General features: G+C 35.6%; 2 protein-coding genes across 2 annotated transcripts; one reads left to right on the forward strand and one right to left on the reverse strand.

Moving 5' to 3' along the window:
- The first annotated feature begins 1229 nt into the window (after positions 1-1229).
- Positions 1230-2057, forward strand: LOC142640953 (18.5 kDa class I heat shock protein-like). The gene has a single exon (XM_075815291.1). The coding sequence runs from the start codon at positions 1423-1425 to the stop codon at positions 1891-1893; it is 471 nt and encodes a 156-aa protein (XP_075671406.1). The 5' UTR covers positions 1230-1422; the 3' UTR covers positions 1894-2057.
- Positions 2058-14194: 12137 nt separating this feature from the next.
- LOC142638444 (18.1 kDa class I heat shock protein-like) lies at positions 14195-14958 on the reverse strand. Its single transcript, XM_075812479.1, has one exon. The coding sequence runs from the start codon at positions 14850-14852 to the stop codon at positions 14388-14390; it is 465 nt and encodes a 154-aa protein (XP_075668594.1). The 5' UTR covers positions 14853-14958; the 3' UTR covers positions 14195-14387.
- Positions 14959-19608: the final 4650 nt, after the last annotated feature.

The raw sequence follows: 19608 nt of genomic DNA on the forward strand, positions 1-19608 counted from the left end.
TTGCTTGAGGGAAATTCAGCAATTGCACTCTTGAAAAGTCAAGAATGTTCAAATTCTTGCATAGATTTGGCGGGGTTCACAAAATTCTCAAGTAAAATCGTTAGGGTCGTTTGTGAGAAGATGAATCAAGAATTGTTATTAATCCATTTCGATTATCTAGATATTATTATTTTTTTCCTCCTTGATCGGGTCATGCTGGCCTATTAACTTCAAACATGTTGTTAAATGAAATTTGGGGACTCAAAAAAAAAAACGCTAAAACGATTGTCTTCATTCAAGCCAATGTGATTTGTCCACCCGCGACATTTGATATCTACATCTTGTCGTTTTGTAAGGAGCACAAATGACCAAATGAAGATAATCATAATCCAATGGGTACATTATGTTTTTCTACCGTAGTCTTTCACATCAAATACACTTAGGTCTCGAACTATCAAAACGCATTGATGATATCAAAAATCACCGGTTGAATCACTCATCTAATCTGGAGTATTTGACGATCTTATAGGATATGCAAGATAAAGAAAGTTGATCAAAGAGATCACGGGTTGTGCCCAGTAGAAGAGCTTCCGATACTTGAATTAGAATTAACCCATATATTTTGTATATAGATAGTGTTTTTTAGTCTTTTTTTAACGTACTCTGCTAAAGTAGAATGTCTCTTTTATAGGTGGCTTAGGTAGCCATTTTGCTTATAAACGTATTCCTTTGTATTCCTTTATATAATTGCAGATGATTAATTTTTTTGAGTGTAACAGTCATTGTTTTGATGAGAGTTTAAGGCTGTTGAGTACTTGTTGTGATTTAATGCGTTAAATGTGCTTGAACAATATATCTTTTTCTTTGATGGCCTACTAATGACATAATATGGACGATTTTAATAATTTTTTTGGACTCATTAGTTGCCCATATTTCCAATTTTGATTTCGCCTTGTATTAGTCGGGCTTAGGGAATTTTCTTAACTTGTTTAGATTTAGATTTTTTTGTCTCTCAATTAATTTCTTCTTGGAGGATGGTGGTTTATCTATAATGACTTCGTTCCAACATCATATAACTATATTTGATTTTTTGGTTATCATATAACTAAAGTCTATGTTCATACAAAATATAACTAAAGTATATAGCCTCTCTTTCTAAATTTTATTAATGCCCTCCAAAAAAAAAGAAAACTAAAAAAAATATTGCTTCTAGAGATATCTGTAAACTCTAGGAATAATTCTGATATTTCCAAAATCAAAACCGTTGATAGGAAGCCCAACCACTCTGGAACTTTCCAGAATATACTCCCCATAGAATTTTCCAGAACCATCGAGATTTATCCACTCCACACTATAAAAAAAAACCTCCCCATCGAGAAACCGTTATTTCATATCACAATTCGCTCGAAACAATCACAGTCACCGAAAAAAAAAAAAAAAAAAATGTCGCTGATTCCAAATTTCCTCAACCGCCGATCCAACGTCTTGGACCCATTCTCGGCGCTCGACGTGTGGAACCCATTCGAGGGCTTCCCACCGCTCTCCTCTCACTCCAACTTCCCCTCCGAAACGTCGTCGTTCGCCGCCGCTAAAGTGGACTGGAAGGAGACCCAGAACGCGCACGTGTTCAAAGCCGACGTGCCCGGGCTGAAGAAAGAGGAAGTGAAGGTGGAGATCGAGGACGGTCGGGTTCTACAGATAAGCGGGGAGAGGAGTCAAGAGCAGGAAGAGAAGAGTGACACGTGGCACCGCGTGGAGAGGAGCAGCGGAAGGTTCTCGAGGAGGTTCAGGCTGCCGGAAAACGCTAAGGTCGAGGAGGTTAAGGCTGCAATGGAGAATGGTGTGCTTACTGTCACTGTGCCCAAAGAGGAAGTCAAGAGGCCTGATGTTAGGCCCATTCAGATTTCTGGTTAGGAATTAAGTCTGGCTTTTGTTTTGTTATGGTTAAATAATGGCTTCGCTTGTTTCGTTAGTTTAGTGTTATGTATGTGTCGTTTTTTGTGAAAATCGGTCTTTGGTTTTTGATGTAGAAGAAGAACTCTGTTATATGTGAATGGAATCATGGATATTATTACTTATTTACTCTGTTTCTGATTCTAAATATTGAATTCTAGTATGTGAGTAAGAATAATTATTCTGTTTTTTGTTGCATAGCATTGTTGGATGTTTGGGGATATAACTGAAAGTGTCCAATTGGGTGAAAAAATTAGCAATAATTCAGTGAGATTTGATTTAATGTAAAAATTGCATGCAATCAATTCTTATGGAAACCAAAGAAAGCAAAATGCAATTGTTTCTTTGTGAATTGTGATGTAAATAACAGGGGATGCATAGTTCTGAGTTGATATATATATTGCCACCATAAATTGAGGATACGTTTGCCAGACAAATAAGGTGAATGCAAATTTTTAGATGCAGATGTTTAAATTTTAGGGGGGCCTGAATTCAGTAAAAGGTGAGTATGTTCAAGAGGAATCAGAAACGTCTAGAAGATTCTCAAAAAAAAAAAAAAAAAAAAATTAAGTGGAAGATGTCAATCTGGGATACCATTGCCATTTTTGTCTAGGCAAAATCTAGACCAAATTATGATAATGTCCATAATTAATGTTTCTATAGCTTTGGTTTGATTTAATTACTCCACCTATCAACATCAGAAAACTCCCCTCCCAATTCTTTTTGGCTATTTCTTTCTAGTTTTTGGGTTGTAACTTGTAGGTCTCACTTTCTCCCTTGCTTGAGGAAAATATAGCAAATGTACCCTTGAAATGAGTTCAAATTCTTGAATAGATTAAACGGGATTCACAAAATTCACATAAAAGTAAAATAATAGAAGTCACAAGGGTGAAGATATATTCAGTATTGTAATGAATCTATTCCAATTATGCAATGCACTGTTCATTCCAGAAGGTTGAGCTTTGCATGATTATGTACCATATGCTATTAGTTTTCCTTCTTGCTAGCATGTAAGTTTTGAGGAACATGTAAAATTACAATGCGTAAGGTAGATACAAGCAATGCAGACTTGTGAGGTAAATTCTAAAGGCAATGTAGACTTAAATCCTACAGTTTTCCCTCCCAACATAAATTTGAATATGTCACAATTGGATAAATCCTTTCAGTTTTCCCGACATAAATATGGGTTTGTCATGACTAGACAAACAAGGAATATGAATATGTCATGATTGGACAAATCCTTCAGTTTTCTTGACAGGGCTAGACAATCAAGGTGAAAGTTGGTTTTTAGAAACATTTTACTCTAGCGAGCCTAAATTTAGTAGGGAATACGTTGCTACAGTGAAATCCTAGGAAGCACCGATGTGGCTGGGAGGGTGCCGCATTGGCGTCCAATGCGGGGTGCGGCCATCGACGCTGCTGCCCGCGCGTCTGTGCTGTGTTTAAGTGTTTTTTTTTTTTTTTTGTGTGCATTTGACCCGATTCATGCCAAACCAGGATTCACGCTGAACTGGGCCGATTCGGCCATAATCGGGTTGTATTGGCCGGTGACCGAAACGGCTGAAACTAGCCAGAAGAGCTCTCTCTGCTTGAATCTTCTTCTTCTTCTTCTTTGCTTCTTTTGATCGGCAGCTCTCTCTCTCTCTCTCTCTCTCTCTCTCTCTCTCTCTCTCTCTCTCTCTCTCTCTCTCTCTCTCTCTCTCTCTCTCTCTCTCTCTTGATGGGTAGTTTTTGGCTCTTTCTGCCCCACGTGCACACTGAGCCCCACATTTGCCTTTGAATAGAGAAAACGAAAATGCAACAATCTATAATAATTTTCCTTTTTACTATATTTATTATCCAATATCCTCAATTCACGGGCCACAAGTTTTTTAATCTAATTTTTGATTTTTTTTAATGGGTTAAAAAAATAATCTCTAATTTTTAAACCATAGCTTTTCTTTATTTTTTATTAAATAATAAAATTAAAATTAAAGGTTAATTTTTTATATATTGCTAAATATAAAATATATAAATAAAAATATTTTTAATAATTTTTTAATCGTTGCACCCCGCTACCTCGTTGCACTTGCATCATTTTTTTTCAAAAATTGCCGAGTCCCACACATGCACTTGAATCTGAAACGCACCCATGTTTCATAGGTGAAATCACCTCCAGATTTGTCACATCTTTTAAATTTTCTGCTTGTGATGGCACTAAGTCCCAGACTTAGTCTCCGCCAACACTCCACACACACACTGCAGGAATACTTAGAACATAATTATCAAGAGAATTCACACACACACACACACACACACACACACACACACACAGTATTTATAAGGCACCAACTCCAACATTTATTACTCAATATCAAGTGCAAAGGAAGTCCGGAGAATACACACGAAATTCTCTAAGCCAAAATTACACACACTCTGCTGTTGATAACCCCAACAACCTAGGATAAATGCACAGAAATAACTATCATGGCAGTTACTACCAAGCAACTGTCCCATGTCTAGGACTTGCTGTCACATGTGGTCTGTTGTGAAATTTTAAAATACTCGCAAGTGTATGAATCGTACCGAAGTATAGTTTGACAAGAACGAGGTCGAACCCACAGGGACTTGAATGAATGTAGGAAAATTAATCAAATCTTAACCAAATTAATCCTAATCTAGTTTAATAAAATTGGTTGTTTTGAAATTAAATAAACTAAGCAAATAGTAAAACTAAGCAAAAAATATAAAGCAATAAAAAGATGTAAACAATCAAGGGAAATGAATTAAGGTTTTGGAATCCGCCTTGTAAGTCATATCAGCATATATTTATGATCATTAATTTTTCCCAACTCACTACATGATAATCTAGAAATCAATCTTACTATCATGGAAAATATTCTCATTAAAATCCTTATTTTAAAAATTAAAAGCATGTTCTTCTTCGCTTCTTAAGTATAAAATCAAATCATCAATTGTATCTATAGCCAAACAAATCACAAGATATATCCAATTCTAAAAATCAAATCATAAATTGTATACATTGACAGATAAATCACAAGCGATATCCAATTTTATAATCAAGAATTAATAAACCAAGCATTCAATTAATTAAGACAAATCCTAAATCATGAGAAAAACATGATTGAACTCATATCTAGAATCTCATCTTAGTCAATTGATATGAAGCAAGAACAATTTAAATTGTTAAAGAACAACTATTGTGGGAGAAATCAAATCACATAAATATTACTAATAATCCTTAACAAGGTTTCATCCTCAACCCTAATTATAAATTTAGTTACTCATAGTAATTAAAATAAAACACAAGAATAAAATACTAAACATTAAACTAGACAAATAAAATAAAACTAACTGTCATGGAAGAAAACTAAGGAAGTAGCCACACTCTCTATGTTCAGCCCTCAGCCCTAGCACTAGCCTCCTTTGAATTTTGCCCTAAAGAGCCTTTAAATAGGTCAAGGAATCCTATTACAAATTGAATTCCTGTTTGGGGAAAATCTCAGATTTTTAGGCTTCACTTAACCGACAATTTTGGCCCATTTAACGTTAGAATTCGGACTTTGGGTAAACTACAAAGTTGTAGCCCTTTAAGTTAAATTTCCAGCCCAACTTGAATCATCTCAATTGAACATTTGACCCGAAAGTTATGCCAAAAATACTAACTGATGTGCAGGCTTGAATCCTAATCCGAATTGAACTTGGATTTGATGCAAATTTCCTTTGATTCCCTGCTCCAATTGGACTTAAATTTAATTGGGTTGGTTTTCTTTAACTTCATCATGGCCCTTGTAAAAGTAAAGTCCATTAGCTTTCTTCTTTGCACAAATCCACTTATTTAATTCCATTCTCCTACAAAAGATAAATTCACGCAATAAGATTCAATTAAGCACAAAATTGATTATTCATCATTATTCCAAAACCAAATATAAAATGCATGAATTACCTCAAAATAAGTATGATAATGCTTTCTAACAATGATATCAATATGCAAAATTAAGCTATTATCAATGCACATCAAATACCCCCAAACCTACATTTTGCTAGTCCTCGAGCAAAACAGATAAAGAGTAATACAAAACAAAGAAATAAAAAAACAAAGAAAATGAAAATCCTAACTAATCCACTTTCCCTGGAAATTTCGATTGCATTTAGCGTATACAACAAGCCTTTAAACCCCTAAATTACACTAGTGGACGAGTTGTAGTCTCGTGAGGGTTTGCAGGGAATATACCCACAAAATTCTGAGAATGAATACTAAAATAAACAAAACAAAGAAAATCAAACTTTTTTTTTTTTTCAATTGCCTTTTGTAAAGAGGATTAGTTCAAGTTCAAAAACACTACAAATGCTAAAGAAATTTCTCATGCCATCAAAACTCAATGTGAGTGAAAAGTGGTAGCCAACCCAAACATACTCTTTATTTTAGAATAAACTTGACTCGAATCTCTATTTGAAAGTATGCTTCAACTCAAATCTTTTCGGTGTTATCACTCAACAAATGAATTCACTCTGAAATGGGGTGTAACACTCTCAACAACATATGTGAGCGGAATAATGTAAGCAAAATCAAATACCTCACATATAAATCACATGAAAAATGCTTAATCAAGAAAGAACAAGTAGTCTCATGAAAGGATGCCAAAAATATTTATACCGCACATTTTTCTTCTTAGTCATATCAATATCCAAACTACACAATCTTCAAGATCAAATAAAGACTTTATTAGGACGTAATGTAGGGTAAAAGCAAAGGGAATGAAATAAAAATGGGTGAAGGTAAATATAAGAAGTGTTTTCAAGATAGTTGGAATGTCAACACTTTTTGGAATTTCCATTCAACATTTTTTTTTTCAACTCTTCTTCTTCAAAGTAGTACTCCTTCCTTACATCTCACTTCTCAAAATTTGATGAGAACCCTTTTTATTTTCTTCTTTTTGACACTTTTCCTCTCTTTTTTTTTTTTCTTTTTTTTCAATTTTTTTTTCTTGAATTCTTTTTTTTTCTTGAATTCTTTTTTTTTCTTTTTTCTTTCTTTGACTTCTTTTTTTTCTTTCTTCTTTGAATTCTCGCACAAACCACCTCATTGAAACATACTGATCAAATTCCATCTTGAAACACTATGGATAAGGGCTTTAAGAAAGAAAGGCTAATTAAAAGGCTCAACGGGGTGACTAGCGATAATGTATCAAGAAAGAAAAAGAAAAACACATATATGGCTCAAAGTACACAAAAATGGCCTAATCTCATCTCTCAGAGACTAGTATAGTTCATTCAACATCAATGACTTCAAAAGATTCAAGTGTGGCATAAAATTAGATTTTTTTTTCTTGGCCAAAAGAAGGAACAATGAGACTACAACAAGGGAAACATGTTATGCACTTCCAAATGAGGCTCGACAGATGCTATCTATCGAGGTTACGGAAATCAGAATTTTCAAATTTGTTTTTTGGGCCAGGCTTTTGTATTTGTGTAGGGTTTCTTTTCTCACAATCCTAGACATATATAAGGCATATTTTAGAGGCCGTCATATAAGAGAATACAAGGAGAACATATGCAAAAGGTGACCGAAACCTTATTCTCTCAAAAAGAAGCTATTGCGTCTTTGCGCCTTAGGGTTTTGTAACCAAGTACTTCTTGATTTTCATTGTTGATGAAGTGAAGAACTTTGCAGCCAACATTCTTCTTTCTCAAGTTGGTGAGTGAGTCACGTACTGTGATTCGTGCAAAGGAGTGAGTCACGTACTGGGATCCGTGCATCAAAGGGTGGCGTTCATATATTGAAAAGTTCAGAGGTTCTGAAGCGGTAGAAGGTTTCTGCTGTGAGTTCATCTACGGGGATTGTAGAGTCTAGGGACAAAGGTTTTGTACTAGATTTGAAACTTCTCTTTACTATAGTGGATTGCTTTACGGGGAGGTTTCCCCTTAGGTTTTTTACTGTGAAACTGGTTGGTTTCATTGGTTTTCCTTGGTCATCATATCTGGTCTTATTTATTTTTTCGCTGCATTTAGTTTTGACATGATATTGATGTTTGTTTGTTTTAACAAGTTTTATGCATGATAAATCTAATTAACAACTTGGATTTAAAACTTGTTAATTCTATCAACCGGGGTCTAAATTTCCTAACAAGTGGTATTAGAGCGGGTACACTCTGATTGGATTAATTTCCTGAGTGTGATCCTTGACCCCCGTTGTCACGAATCGTGGACAATCTCTTTTAATTCCTCCTTTATTTGATGGCACTAACTATGCGTACTGAAAAGTTTGTATGAAAGTGTTTTTGCAGGCTCTAGGTGAACAGGTATGGCAAGCTGTTGAAGTTGGTTGGATTAAGCCAAAGGAATCGCCGGTGGATTGGGATGATGCAACAATCATAGCGTCAAATTTCAACAGTAGGGCCTTGAATGCTTTGTTTTGTGGGGTGACCAATAAGGAATTCAATAAAAATATCATCCACGGAAGTTGCCAAGGAAACATGGACCATTCTTGAGACCACTTATGAAGGTACCAAGGCAGTAAAGATTGTGAAGTTTCAAAGACTTACTAGTAGCTTTGAAGAAATAAGGATGAAAGAGGATGAGACCTTTGATGAGTTTTATGCTAAACTCAAGGATATTGTGAATTCTGCCTTCAACCTTGGAGTGCCTATAGCAGGATCCAAAATTGTTAGGAAAATCCTTAGGTCCTTACCTGAAAGATTCCATGCCAAGATCACTGCCATTGAAGAAGCAAAGGACATTGATCAAATTCCTTTGATTGAGCTTGTAGGGAACCTTCAAACCTATGAGATGAGATAAGGCTCAATGGGAAAAGGTGGAAAGAGTAAAAACTTAGCTCTTAAGGGTATAGAGGAAGAGATTAAGGACTCTGAAGATGACGATGATGATGATGATGAGGATGAGGATCTAACCTTCATAATTGATGAGATTATCAAACTTCTTCAGTTTAGGAAAAAGGATAAGGGCAAACCTCCTAGAAAATCTAAATTCTCTAGGAATGGTAAGAATGAGAAGCCCCTCATCCAATGCCATGAGTGCAAGGGTTTTGGTCATATGAGGATAGAGTGCCCAAACTACCTTATGAAGGAAAAGGCCATGAAGTCAGAAGATAAAGGGTTAGTTGCTGCTTGGAGTGACACTAAGAATGACTCTTCTGATGAGTATGTGGATGAATGTAGTCATGTTATGGCCTTTGCTGCCTCAACCGATAAGGTGGTTGTGGAGAGTGCTAATGACAGTGATGATTCTTTTGATGATGAAGTATCCAAGAAGATGACCCTTCAGGAAGCCTATGATAAGCTATGCACTAAATTCATAAAGTCTGAAAAGACTTCTCATCTTTGTAGAAAAGAGCTTAATGAGGTAAAAACTGAAAAGGCCGATATGTTAGTTAAATTAGATGAGACTACAAGGTTAGTTGAGACTCTCATTGTGGTGAACACCTCATTAGAAGAGAATGTCAAGAATCTTGAGGTTGAGCTTAGTCAAGCTAGAACTCAAATAGAGAGGATGTCTAGTGCAAAGCTTGAAGAGGTCTTGAGTGCTCAAAAGCCTAGTTTTGATAAGATTGGCTTAGGATATGCTGTTTCCTCCAGCCCCTCCTCTTCCACGGCTTTTGGATCAAGGACTGTCATTGTGCCTCAATCCGAGAAAGGTAATAAAGGTATAAAATCCAAAACTGTTTTGGCTAATTCTAAATCCTTTGTTAGACCTCATGTTTGTCACTATTGTGGTATTTTTGGACACATTCGTCCTCATTGCTTTAAGTTGTATCCTCAAAAGCAAGTGTCCAAACGGTCGCAGGTTTCTTCTCAAGGACCTACACCTTTGTTTGGAGAGTTATTAAAAGTCTTGAGCTTTTTAACTCAATTTCAGGAGAATCTTAATTCTTCTATGTCCTTTAGTAATCATACTAGGACACGTGCCTTTTCATCTTCACAGCCAAAGACTCGTGCTGTATGGGTGAGAAAGGAGCCTAAGACTTAATTGTCTTTTCTGTTTGTCCTCTGCTTTAATTCTTTCTATATAAAGTAGGACTCTCTTTGCTTGATTTCTTATCTGCTTTTGGAATCATGCTTTCATGCATTTGCACCCTTCTATCATGCTTTCATGCATCTGCATCTTTTTATCATGCTTTCATGCATATGCATCTTTCTTCTTACTTTCATGTTGTTTTCCTATTTTTGTTTGGTTGTTTAATTTTTATTTTGTTTTATTTTCAAAATAAAAAATTGGAAAGTTAGAAAAATACAAAAACAGTGTGTGTTGTGTACATCGGTTCTTGTGAACCTTAAAATGGCATTTGAAACAGAGTTTTCTAAACTTTGTATCTCGTGTAGCTTAGATGAGCATTCTTATGCACAACTAAGCAAGTGAGCTTTGTGGCTCTTTATTTATGATGAGTAAGGTTAAGTGATCTCTTGAACTTAACACTCGTATCACTCTTTTTGACAGGTAGGATTGGAAAATCCTAAGAGAAATGCATAAATAACCATCTCACCACTGTTACTCGCCAATCATGATATGACATCTGTATGTTTCGGCATAGCAAAAGTGCAATGTCAAAAGCTCAACATAAGTGGATATCTCTTCTCTCTCTTTTATATACCCATGCATGATTTGCTTAATAAAAAGAAAATATGCAAAGAAAATAAAGGCAAAAAGATAAAAAATGCTTTAAATATGATTGCAAGCGTGTTTTCTAGGAGATGTGGGAGTTATAGGATGTACCTCAAAAGTGATAGTCCCTATCAAACATTTATGATTGTGTGTGAGTTAAAGTGATTTTCTCATATCTCAAATCGTCATAACATAGAGACATTTATGCAATCTTGCGATGTTTTCACACATAACACGCAATATTCTTTGCTACTCTTGATACATGTGCGAGTACAATGTGATTTGGCCATCACAAGGTTTACATGTGTTGATGTATGCTCACTAAACTGTCTTAACTTGTTTTTGAAATATAAAATTGGTTAGACTTGTTTAGTGTGTGTGTGTGAGTTTTTGAGATCCCTATGCTTAACTCTTTGTTGATTGAGAGATGTTTTGAGAGGTTAAAATGTTGGTTGGATGATTGGCTAAGTTGCATGTTTGATTGCATTTATATTTGTGTTTTTCTCTTTGAAAAACTGTTTTTAAGCCATTTCGACACCTCTCGATACCTGGCTTATCTGTCGAGATCTTCTGTTGCATCTTATCGCAATCTCGACACCTCTCGATAGCTAGGTGGATCGATCAAGAAAGTTTCTGTCTCCTCGATAGCTTCTCGATAGCTGTTTGATCCATCGAGGTATGCTCGATAGCTCCCCGATACCTCTCGATCCATCGAGATCCTCTGCATGCATTTTTTTCATGTTTTGCATGTTTATTTTATCTTGTCATCCATAGCATATTGTTTCATTATATTCATGCATTTTTATGGATTCCTTGTGCCCCCTTGATCATTCTTGATCATCTTTATGTTTCTCGGGTAAAGCTTTCTAGTTTCTTGTACCCATTGTCAATCGTGACAAAAAGGGGGAGAAATTGGAGAATTTGTGGGTTCTTTCTTTAAGATTCTACAAGTTAGGGGGAGAAATACATTTCTTTGTAAGGGGGAGATGTGTTTCATCTTGTTAGGGGGAGTGTTTACCTCCTTGTTGTAGGAGCTACTTTTAGCTTCTTGTTCTTGTACCTTAGGTCTTGTGACCATGTTTACATACATTGTGCTTATCTTTGATCTATATGTGATGATGTATGTTTTCTTCACCTACCTCTACATGTGTTGTTTCTTTTCTCTCTTTATACACATGTTTCTTTACTTGTATGCAATCTATTATTTCTGTCTCACACTAAGATGCCTTGATGAATTTTGTTTAAAGTGTTTCAGAAATACAGGTTGTCAAAGTCTTCCATGCCATGAACTCTCTTCTTGCAAAGTTTTTCAAAAGTTTGTGTTAGGGTAGATTTTATTGTATTCAACAAGTGAGTATGAGTTGAGTGATTTATGACTTCTCTTATATGTTCATTTGTTTGTTGTGGTTTTGTCACGAATTGCCAAAGGGAGAGATTGTTAAGGACATATTTTATGTAGTTGGCTAATCTTTTGACAAAACGCACTTTACTTGTATTTGGATTGATATAGGATGTGTTTAATACTTCAAAGAACATGTTGTTCAAGTCTAGTATTAAAGCCATGAAGATTGGACCAAGAAAGAAGTGAAGAAAATGTGTTTACTAAAGCTGGACACCTGCTGGACACCTGCGGATAGTTGCTGGACACTTGCTGGACACCTAGTGGACAGCTGCTCGACAGATAGCTATCTATCGAGGTTGAATGAGACTCGACAGATGCAATCTATCGAGGTTACTGAAATCAGAATTTTCAAATTTGTTTTTTGGGCCAGACTTTTGTATTTGTGTAGGGTTTCTTTTCTCACAACCCTAGACATATATAAGACATATTTTAGAGGCCGTCACATAAGAGAATACAAGGAGAACATATGCAAAAGGTGACCGAAGCCTTATTCTCTCAGAAAGAAGCTACTGCATCTTTGCGCCTTAGGGTTTTGTAACCAAGTGCTTCTTGATCTTCATTGTTGATGAAGTGAAGAACTTTGCAGCTAACATTCTTCTTTCTCAAGTTGGTGAGTAAGGCACGTATTGGGATTCGTGCAAAGGAGTGAGTCACATACTGGAATCCGTGCATCAAAGGGTGGCGTTCATATATTGAAGAGTTCAGAGGTTCTGAAGCGGTAGAAGGTTTCTGCTGTGAGTTCATCTACGGGGATTGTAGAGTCTAGGGACAAAGGTTTTGTTCTAGATCTGACACTTTTCTTTACTATAGTGGATTGCTTAACGGAAAGGTTTCCCCCCCAGGTTTTTTACTGTGAAACTGGTTGGTTCCATTGGTTTTCCTTGGTCATCATATCTTGTCTTATTTATTTTTCCGCTGCACTTAGTTTTGATATGATATTGATGTTTGTTTGTTTTAACAAGTTTTATGCATGATAAATCTAATTAACAACTTGGGTTTAAAATTTGTTAATTCTATCAACCGGGGTTTAAATTTCCCAACACAACCCCTACTCAACAGGTCTGAATATCCAGCAAGTTAGAAATTGCTTGATAACTGCTGCGGCATACTCTGTACATGCCAACCCATGTCTCAGCACATCATGGGGCCTCTACCCATGCTCCAGCAGCTCACACACAATTGTTCCATCACGTTTTAGAAGCTTGGCCCCTGCCCAAGCCTTTCTCATCAGCATCACAGCTCACACAACAAGCCCATATACAGGATATCAAGTAATTGCGATCAGCTCACTTACACAAGTCCATGCATTCTTCCAGCACCAACTAGCATTCTGCTAGCACCAACTAGCCTAATGCCTTGCACATCATATCATCATCACAGCAGTCCAGCACTACCTTGCACTCAAGCCACCAAACTCACACACAAAATAACCATCAGCCAAGCCACCAATGCCATGTACCATCACATAGAGTCAACACCATCTGCTGTCCATCGTCCAAATTCGTCTCTGCCCACCATGACCCTCCTCTACAATGACCTTGAGGCATCATGTGGAGCAAGTTGTCTCCACATGCTATCCCCTCATTATGCTCCTCATTCTGAATCCAGGGAGATCAGACTTGTCTCCCCCTTAAAGAGCAATTAAAAGCTTCGCTAGATAGGCATGAAAAGCCATTAGTGTGTTAAAAAAACATAGAACCAAGTGGCTTCATGATGTTGTCCAAGCACTCCAATTCCTCATGTTATCATCAGCAACTCGTAAAGCTTCTAACAAGCGTCTCGGCTCAACATTTTACTCTAGCGGGGCCTAAATTCAATAGGGGAAAGGTATGCTAAAGAGAAATCACATATATATAGCTTTAGTTTTGATTTGATTACTCACAATCTACTAACATCAGAAACCTCCGTCCAATCCTTCTTGGCTATTTAGAACTAGTTTAAAAGGCCTTGCCACTGCCAAGTATTGAGTGTTGACCCCCTTGCTTGAGGGAAATATAGCATATGCACTCCTGGCAAGTAAAAAATGTTCAAATTCTTGCATAGATTTGACGTGGTTCACAAAATTCACAAGTAAAATTGTTTGGGTCCTGTGTGAGAAGATAAATCACGAAGATAAATCACGAATTGTGATTAATTCATTTCAATTATCAAGATATTATTATTTTTCCTCCTTGATCGGGTCATGCTGGCCTATCAACCTCAAATTTCTCGGATTTTAGATGTGCAAAATGGACAAAGAGCTTACAGAAACTTACTCACATATATTTATAACAAAAACCATTACAATATTGTCGACAATACAGGCAGTGAGCCTCTTTCATTACAAACACACGCAAACAAAACATGCCATACTGATCCACACTCCTCACTCTTTTTTTATTCAACATGACAAAGACAGCACACAAAAGAGCACCACAATTAAACATCTTGAAATTTAACCAGAGATCTCGATGGACTTGACCTCAGTCTTTTTCTGCTCCTCCTTAGGCACAATCACAGTGAGCACTCCATTCTCCATATTGGCCTTCACCTGCTCCACCTTCGCATTCTCTGGCAACCTAAACCTCCTAAGAAACTTGCCACAGCTCCTCTCAACCCTGTGCCACTTATCATTCTTTTCCTCATGCTCTTTGCTCCTCTCCCCGCTTATTTGCAACACATTCCCATCCTCAACCTCAACTTTCACTTCCTCCTTCTTCAGACCCGGAAGATCAGCCTTGAAAATGTGTGCCTCTGGGGTTTCCTTCCAATCAATGCGTGCTGTAGCAAAAGCTGTGGTTTCACGAGCCGAGGGAGGAACGTTGGCTACAGCACTGAAGCCCTCAAATGGGTCCCATATGTCCAGTGAGAAAGGGTCGAACACGTTGCTTCTTCGGCCACCGAAAAGACTGAGCGCCATTGGATCTGCTTCTTGTTTATAGTAACTTGCACTGAGCTTTAGAGTTTCAGTTTTAGACAATTCTTAGTGATGATAAAAGCTAATGTAGAGGGATGTATATATATATCTAATAAAAGTAGATTCTGGGACTTTCTCGGCCTCTGTTTAAGATTTTTTTTATGAACAGGGTAGAGAGAGAAAGAGAGAGCGAGAGAGATCGGTAAGGTTCCTACACCTTCTCCAACGTTCCACGAATGGAAAAATCTTGAAGCTTTCAACATTTGGAATAAGAATGATGTTACCCAAACTACGTGTCCCACTTACTCCATGCAATCAAAGAAATCCTCACACCTGCACCACCAATAGTCCAGTGGGCTGGGCTCGGATCCAGAAGGGGATGGTTACCCATTTGATTAAGCTACTTGTGAGATTGGGCTGAGATGGAAGCCTATTGAGTGTGACAAAGCAAACATGGGCTGTTCCAAAACAATCCTATTATATGTACTGCGTTGTGCACAGCAAATATGTGCATTTTGGATGGGTTTAGTTCATTTGGAGAAGGACGTACATTTCTAACTATTTGTTTCTCAGCTGTGAGAGAAAGGACTGATTGTTAATTTGTTATTTCAATCCACAATTTTTGTGGAAAAGCATACTCTTCATTTCAAATCGATTTATTTTGTGATTTAAATTAAATTTAACCTATCTAAGGCTCCTGTAGTGATCATGTAATTTTAAGTCCCTAAAATTAATTGTAATAACAATCTTTGTGGATGATACTCTTCATTTTAAATGGATTTATTTCATAATTCAAATTATGTTTTACAAATCTAAAAGGGTATTTAGTGTAATGTTATTTGAAATTTATAGGAAGTGGTACCAATGTAAATAAAAACTACAAAATAGAGAGGATTCTCTTCCAATTTCGGATGGTTTTTTCGTTTCACAATTTAGCCGATCAACTTGCTGGTCATGAATATCGTATGTAGTAGTACGTGCATCATTGCTTCCTCTTTGCTCACTCCTAAGTGCAGGAGATCGTAGCAATATAATTCTCGGAGTACCGAGGTCGAATCACAAGGAGCAGGGTAAATTCAAAGATAATATAATTAAATAACAATTTGAGTGAAGAAGAAAAGTACTTTTGCTTGGTGATTGTTAACAAGAATAATAATAAAAGCCGATTTAAATCAATAATGTAAATACCAGGGTATCGGGGTATTTCCCTATATCAATATGAAATTCTTTGTGATCTAAGAAATTATATATTTCATAATTGATTGTTTTTATACAATTAAATACTTATGATTCGGTTGAACTGAGATAATTCAAGAACGCATGATAACCTAGATTGATAATACGGTTAGAAAAGTTTTCAGAAAAACCCATTCACTTTAAAACCTGATTTCTATTTGAAACTATTAGAAATTCATCTAAACAAAAAGAAAAACATGATTGAACTTATTGAAAGCATGGAAGAACTAATACATCAAAAGAAATCTAATTGAACAATCAAATATGTCGTTGATAAAATCCTAGAAAAAATCATATTGAATATTCATACCATATAGAAGAAACATAACCCTTAGTCCTAGCAAAGAGTTTAGGCTGCTGTTAAAGAAAGAAAAATACAAGGTTTTCTCTTCCAAAATTCGTTCTACATAGCCTCCCTTCCAAAACCCTAATGTCTAAGTGTCCAAAGAAAATAAAACTTTTACTATTTTAATTTCCATCCAGGTTTACAGCGGTAACTTGTGAGTTAATTTCGGCCTTCAAAAATTGAGAATTTTGAAAAACTAAAAGTTGGAAAGTTGTAGATATTCAACGCTCTGTTTGTTTCAGCATCAACGTTTTTTGAAAAATGGTTCATTTTCCAAAGAGCATTTTCTAGAAAACTATATCATTTACCAGTGTTTGGTAACGACCTTGAAAATAAGCTTGAAAATGTTTTCTGGTGTTTGGTATGCAAATTTTTATTTTTATTCTTTATATTTCTTGTGTAATTTAAAACATGTGTATTATGTAAACCAACTAATGTAATCAATATAAATAATAAAAAAAACCAAGAATGAATTTGTTTTTCATACTAAAATTTTGATAATAGATATAATCAAAATTAGTTGTCAAATTTTCATGATCTCTACCACTCATCTTGCTCATATATATAGACAGAAACGTTCACACACACACACACACACACACATACATACATACATACATCCATATATATATATATATATATATATATATATATATATATCAACCATATGGCTATATACATAAAATTGACAGGGGAAAACATTTTTAATAAGTACAAATAACAATAACTTTTAATTGTTTACTCTTTTTGCTGGTACACTAATTGTCTACTATGGTCAACCACAAGTTTTTAATATTACTCAAAATTATGTATTCATATAATGTATCTACATAATATATCATCACTACATAGTATCTGCATAATGTATCTATTAATTGTTAGGATGTGTGCTCTTAAATCCTATTGTATGATGTTATGTATGACATTATGTATAACTTAATGTTGTGATTAATAAAGTTTTTTTATTATTATCTAAAAAATAATGGTAACATGAATATTTAGATATTATCATATAGTCCATGAGATGCATTGTATGTATCTATGTGATTTAGTCACTGAAGATATATATCACAAGTTCTTTGTAAACTCAGAATTATAGTTCGTAGTCGGTGATGAAATTGGGCGTTTCATCTACGAAGACTATAACATATCAACTAAGATGATTTATCTTGATCATGGAAATGGAGATTTCTAGTTGGTATGTTGATATGTTTTAAGAGTTAAAACATATTGAACTGGACCGCTGTGAGATTTATTATTCTCCTAACGACTTTCAAATGAATAATAAATCTCACGACTTTTATTTACATGAACTCTTAATCCTGAGAGGATAATGGACCTGATCATGAAGTGTAGGTTACTTTGATATATCAGGAGTGAGATCTAAAATCACGATCAAAATCTCAGTATGTTGGGCAGCCACATTTAGTGTTGATGGAACATATATTCTCAAAATGGAATTCACAGTCTCTTAATGGAGATATAAAATATTCCTTTAAGATAAGTTTAATGGGTTTGGTTATTGGCGTAAATGCACTTTTGGTCCCTACATTTTGGGGTCATTTCTATTTTGGTCCATACATTTTCATTTCACCACTTTTAGTCTCTAAATCAATTAACGCATTCCATTTTGGTCTTTACCGTTACTCACTTAATAGAAATTGCTGACGTGGCTGACGGCATCCACTGTTGGCACATTAAATGCTGACGTGGCCAATAAAATAATATTAAAAATGTCACGTCAGCTTATAAATTAAAAAAAATTTATTTATTTTAACTAAAAAAAAACAGATTGTTTAAAAAAGAAATTAAATTAATTAAATTTTAAAAAAATTTATATTATGTTCTTCCCAGTCATCTTGAGTTCTTTCTCAAAACCAAGAACATGCCAACATGAAACACCCAAAATAAAAAAGTCACAGATCTACAAAATACAAAGACCAAAGATCTTCACTCTCTCTCACTCACCATTTCTCTCTCTCTCTCTCTCAATCCCCAAACCCACTTAAACCTCCGACCCATCTCCTTAAATGGATTGCCCGGGTCCGCACCACGCCATCCGACCCAGCCCCGGATCCGGCGGCGGAGTAGGACGAGGGGGACGCGAGGACTGTTGGAGCGAAGGAGCGACAGAGACTCTAATCGAAGCGTGGGAAGAATGATTCCAAGTCGATCAAGTACTCCCTCGCTGATTCCAAATCGAAGTGACGACGGTGGGTCAATCGAGTACTCCTTCACCGATTCCAAGTCGATCCTCATTCCACTCGTCTCTGTCTGCAAGTCCATCTTGAGTTTTTCTTTCCGATTTGGGTTTCTTCTTTTTTAGCTAAAGTTTTGGTTTTGTTGAGTTTCTTGTGTTCTGTTTGTTTGCTGGGGAAATAGAATGATTAGAAAGAAAATTAATTGCTGGGGTTTATTTGGTTTTCGAAAGAATGGATTTTTTTTTTTTTTTTTTTTTTTGTGCTGATCTAGTTGTGCTTTGTTTGGTTCCGAAGAACAATGAAAAGAAATGGAAAACTAAATTCTTGGGTATTGGAAGCAGATGATGAATGTTGGTTCAGTTGAATAAAAGAGATTTATTCATTTTCTTGAATATCATACAAACTTTTTATTTGATTTGATATGATGTGTGGTTTTTGATCTGTGTCAGGTGGGCTTGATTTGGTTTTTGATCTGTGGTTTTTGATCTGTGTTTTTTACGATCTTGAATGGTTGTCTGTCATTGTTGTTGTTGTTGTTGTTTTTTTTTTTTTTTTTTTTAAATTTCTGGGTTTGTGTTCTTAGATCTAAGTTTGTCTTCTTATTGTTCTTGTTCAAGCACTCTTAGATCTCAATTAATGTGATTTTTTGTTTTTAATTTTGTTTATTTAATTAAAATTAATAAATTATTATTTTTTAATTAAGATGTTGACGAGACAATTTTTTAATGCAAAAATAAAAATTTTAATTATTATTTTACTGTGCCGTCAACCACGTCAGCAATTTCTGTTAAGTGAGTAATGGTAAGGACCAAAATGGAACGCATTAATTGATTTAGGGACTAAAAGTGGTGAAATGAAAATGTAGAGATCAGAATAGAAATGACCCCAAAATGTAGGGACCAAAAGTGCATTTACGCCTTGGTTATTCAGAGTGTTAAGTCTAACCACTTTAGTAAGGAGTTACTAAAGTATATAT

This window comes from Castanea sativa, chromosome 6 (genome assembly GCF_040712315.1).
Source record: "Castanea sativa cultivar Marrone di Chiusa Pesio chromosome 6, ASM4071231v1".
Taxonomy (NCBI): domain Eukaryota; kingdom Viridiplantae; phylum Streptophyta; class Magnoliopsida; order Fagales; family Fagaceae; genus Castanea; species Castanea sativa.

Coding starts and splice junctions, on each gene's coding strand:
- LOC142640953 (XM_075815291.1), top strand. CDS start 1,423: ATGTCGCTGATTCCAAATTTCCTCAACCGCCGATCCAACGTCTTGGAC.
- LOC142638444 (XM_075812479.1), bottom strand. CDS start 14,852: ATGGCGCTCAGTCTTTTCGGTGGCCGAAGAAGCAACGTGTTCGACCCT.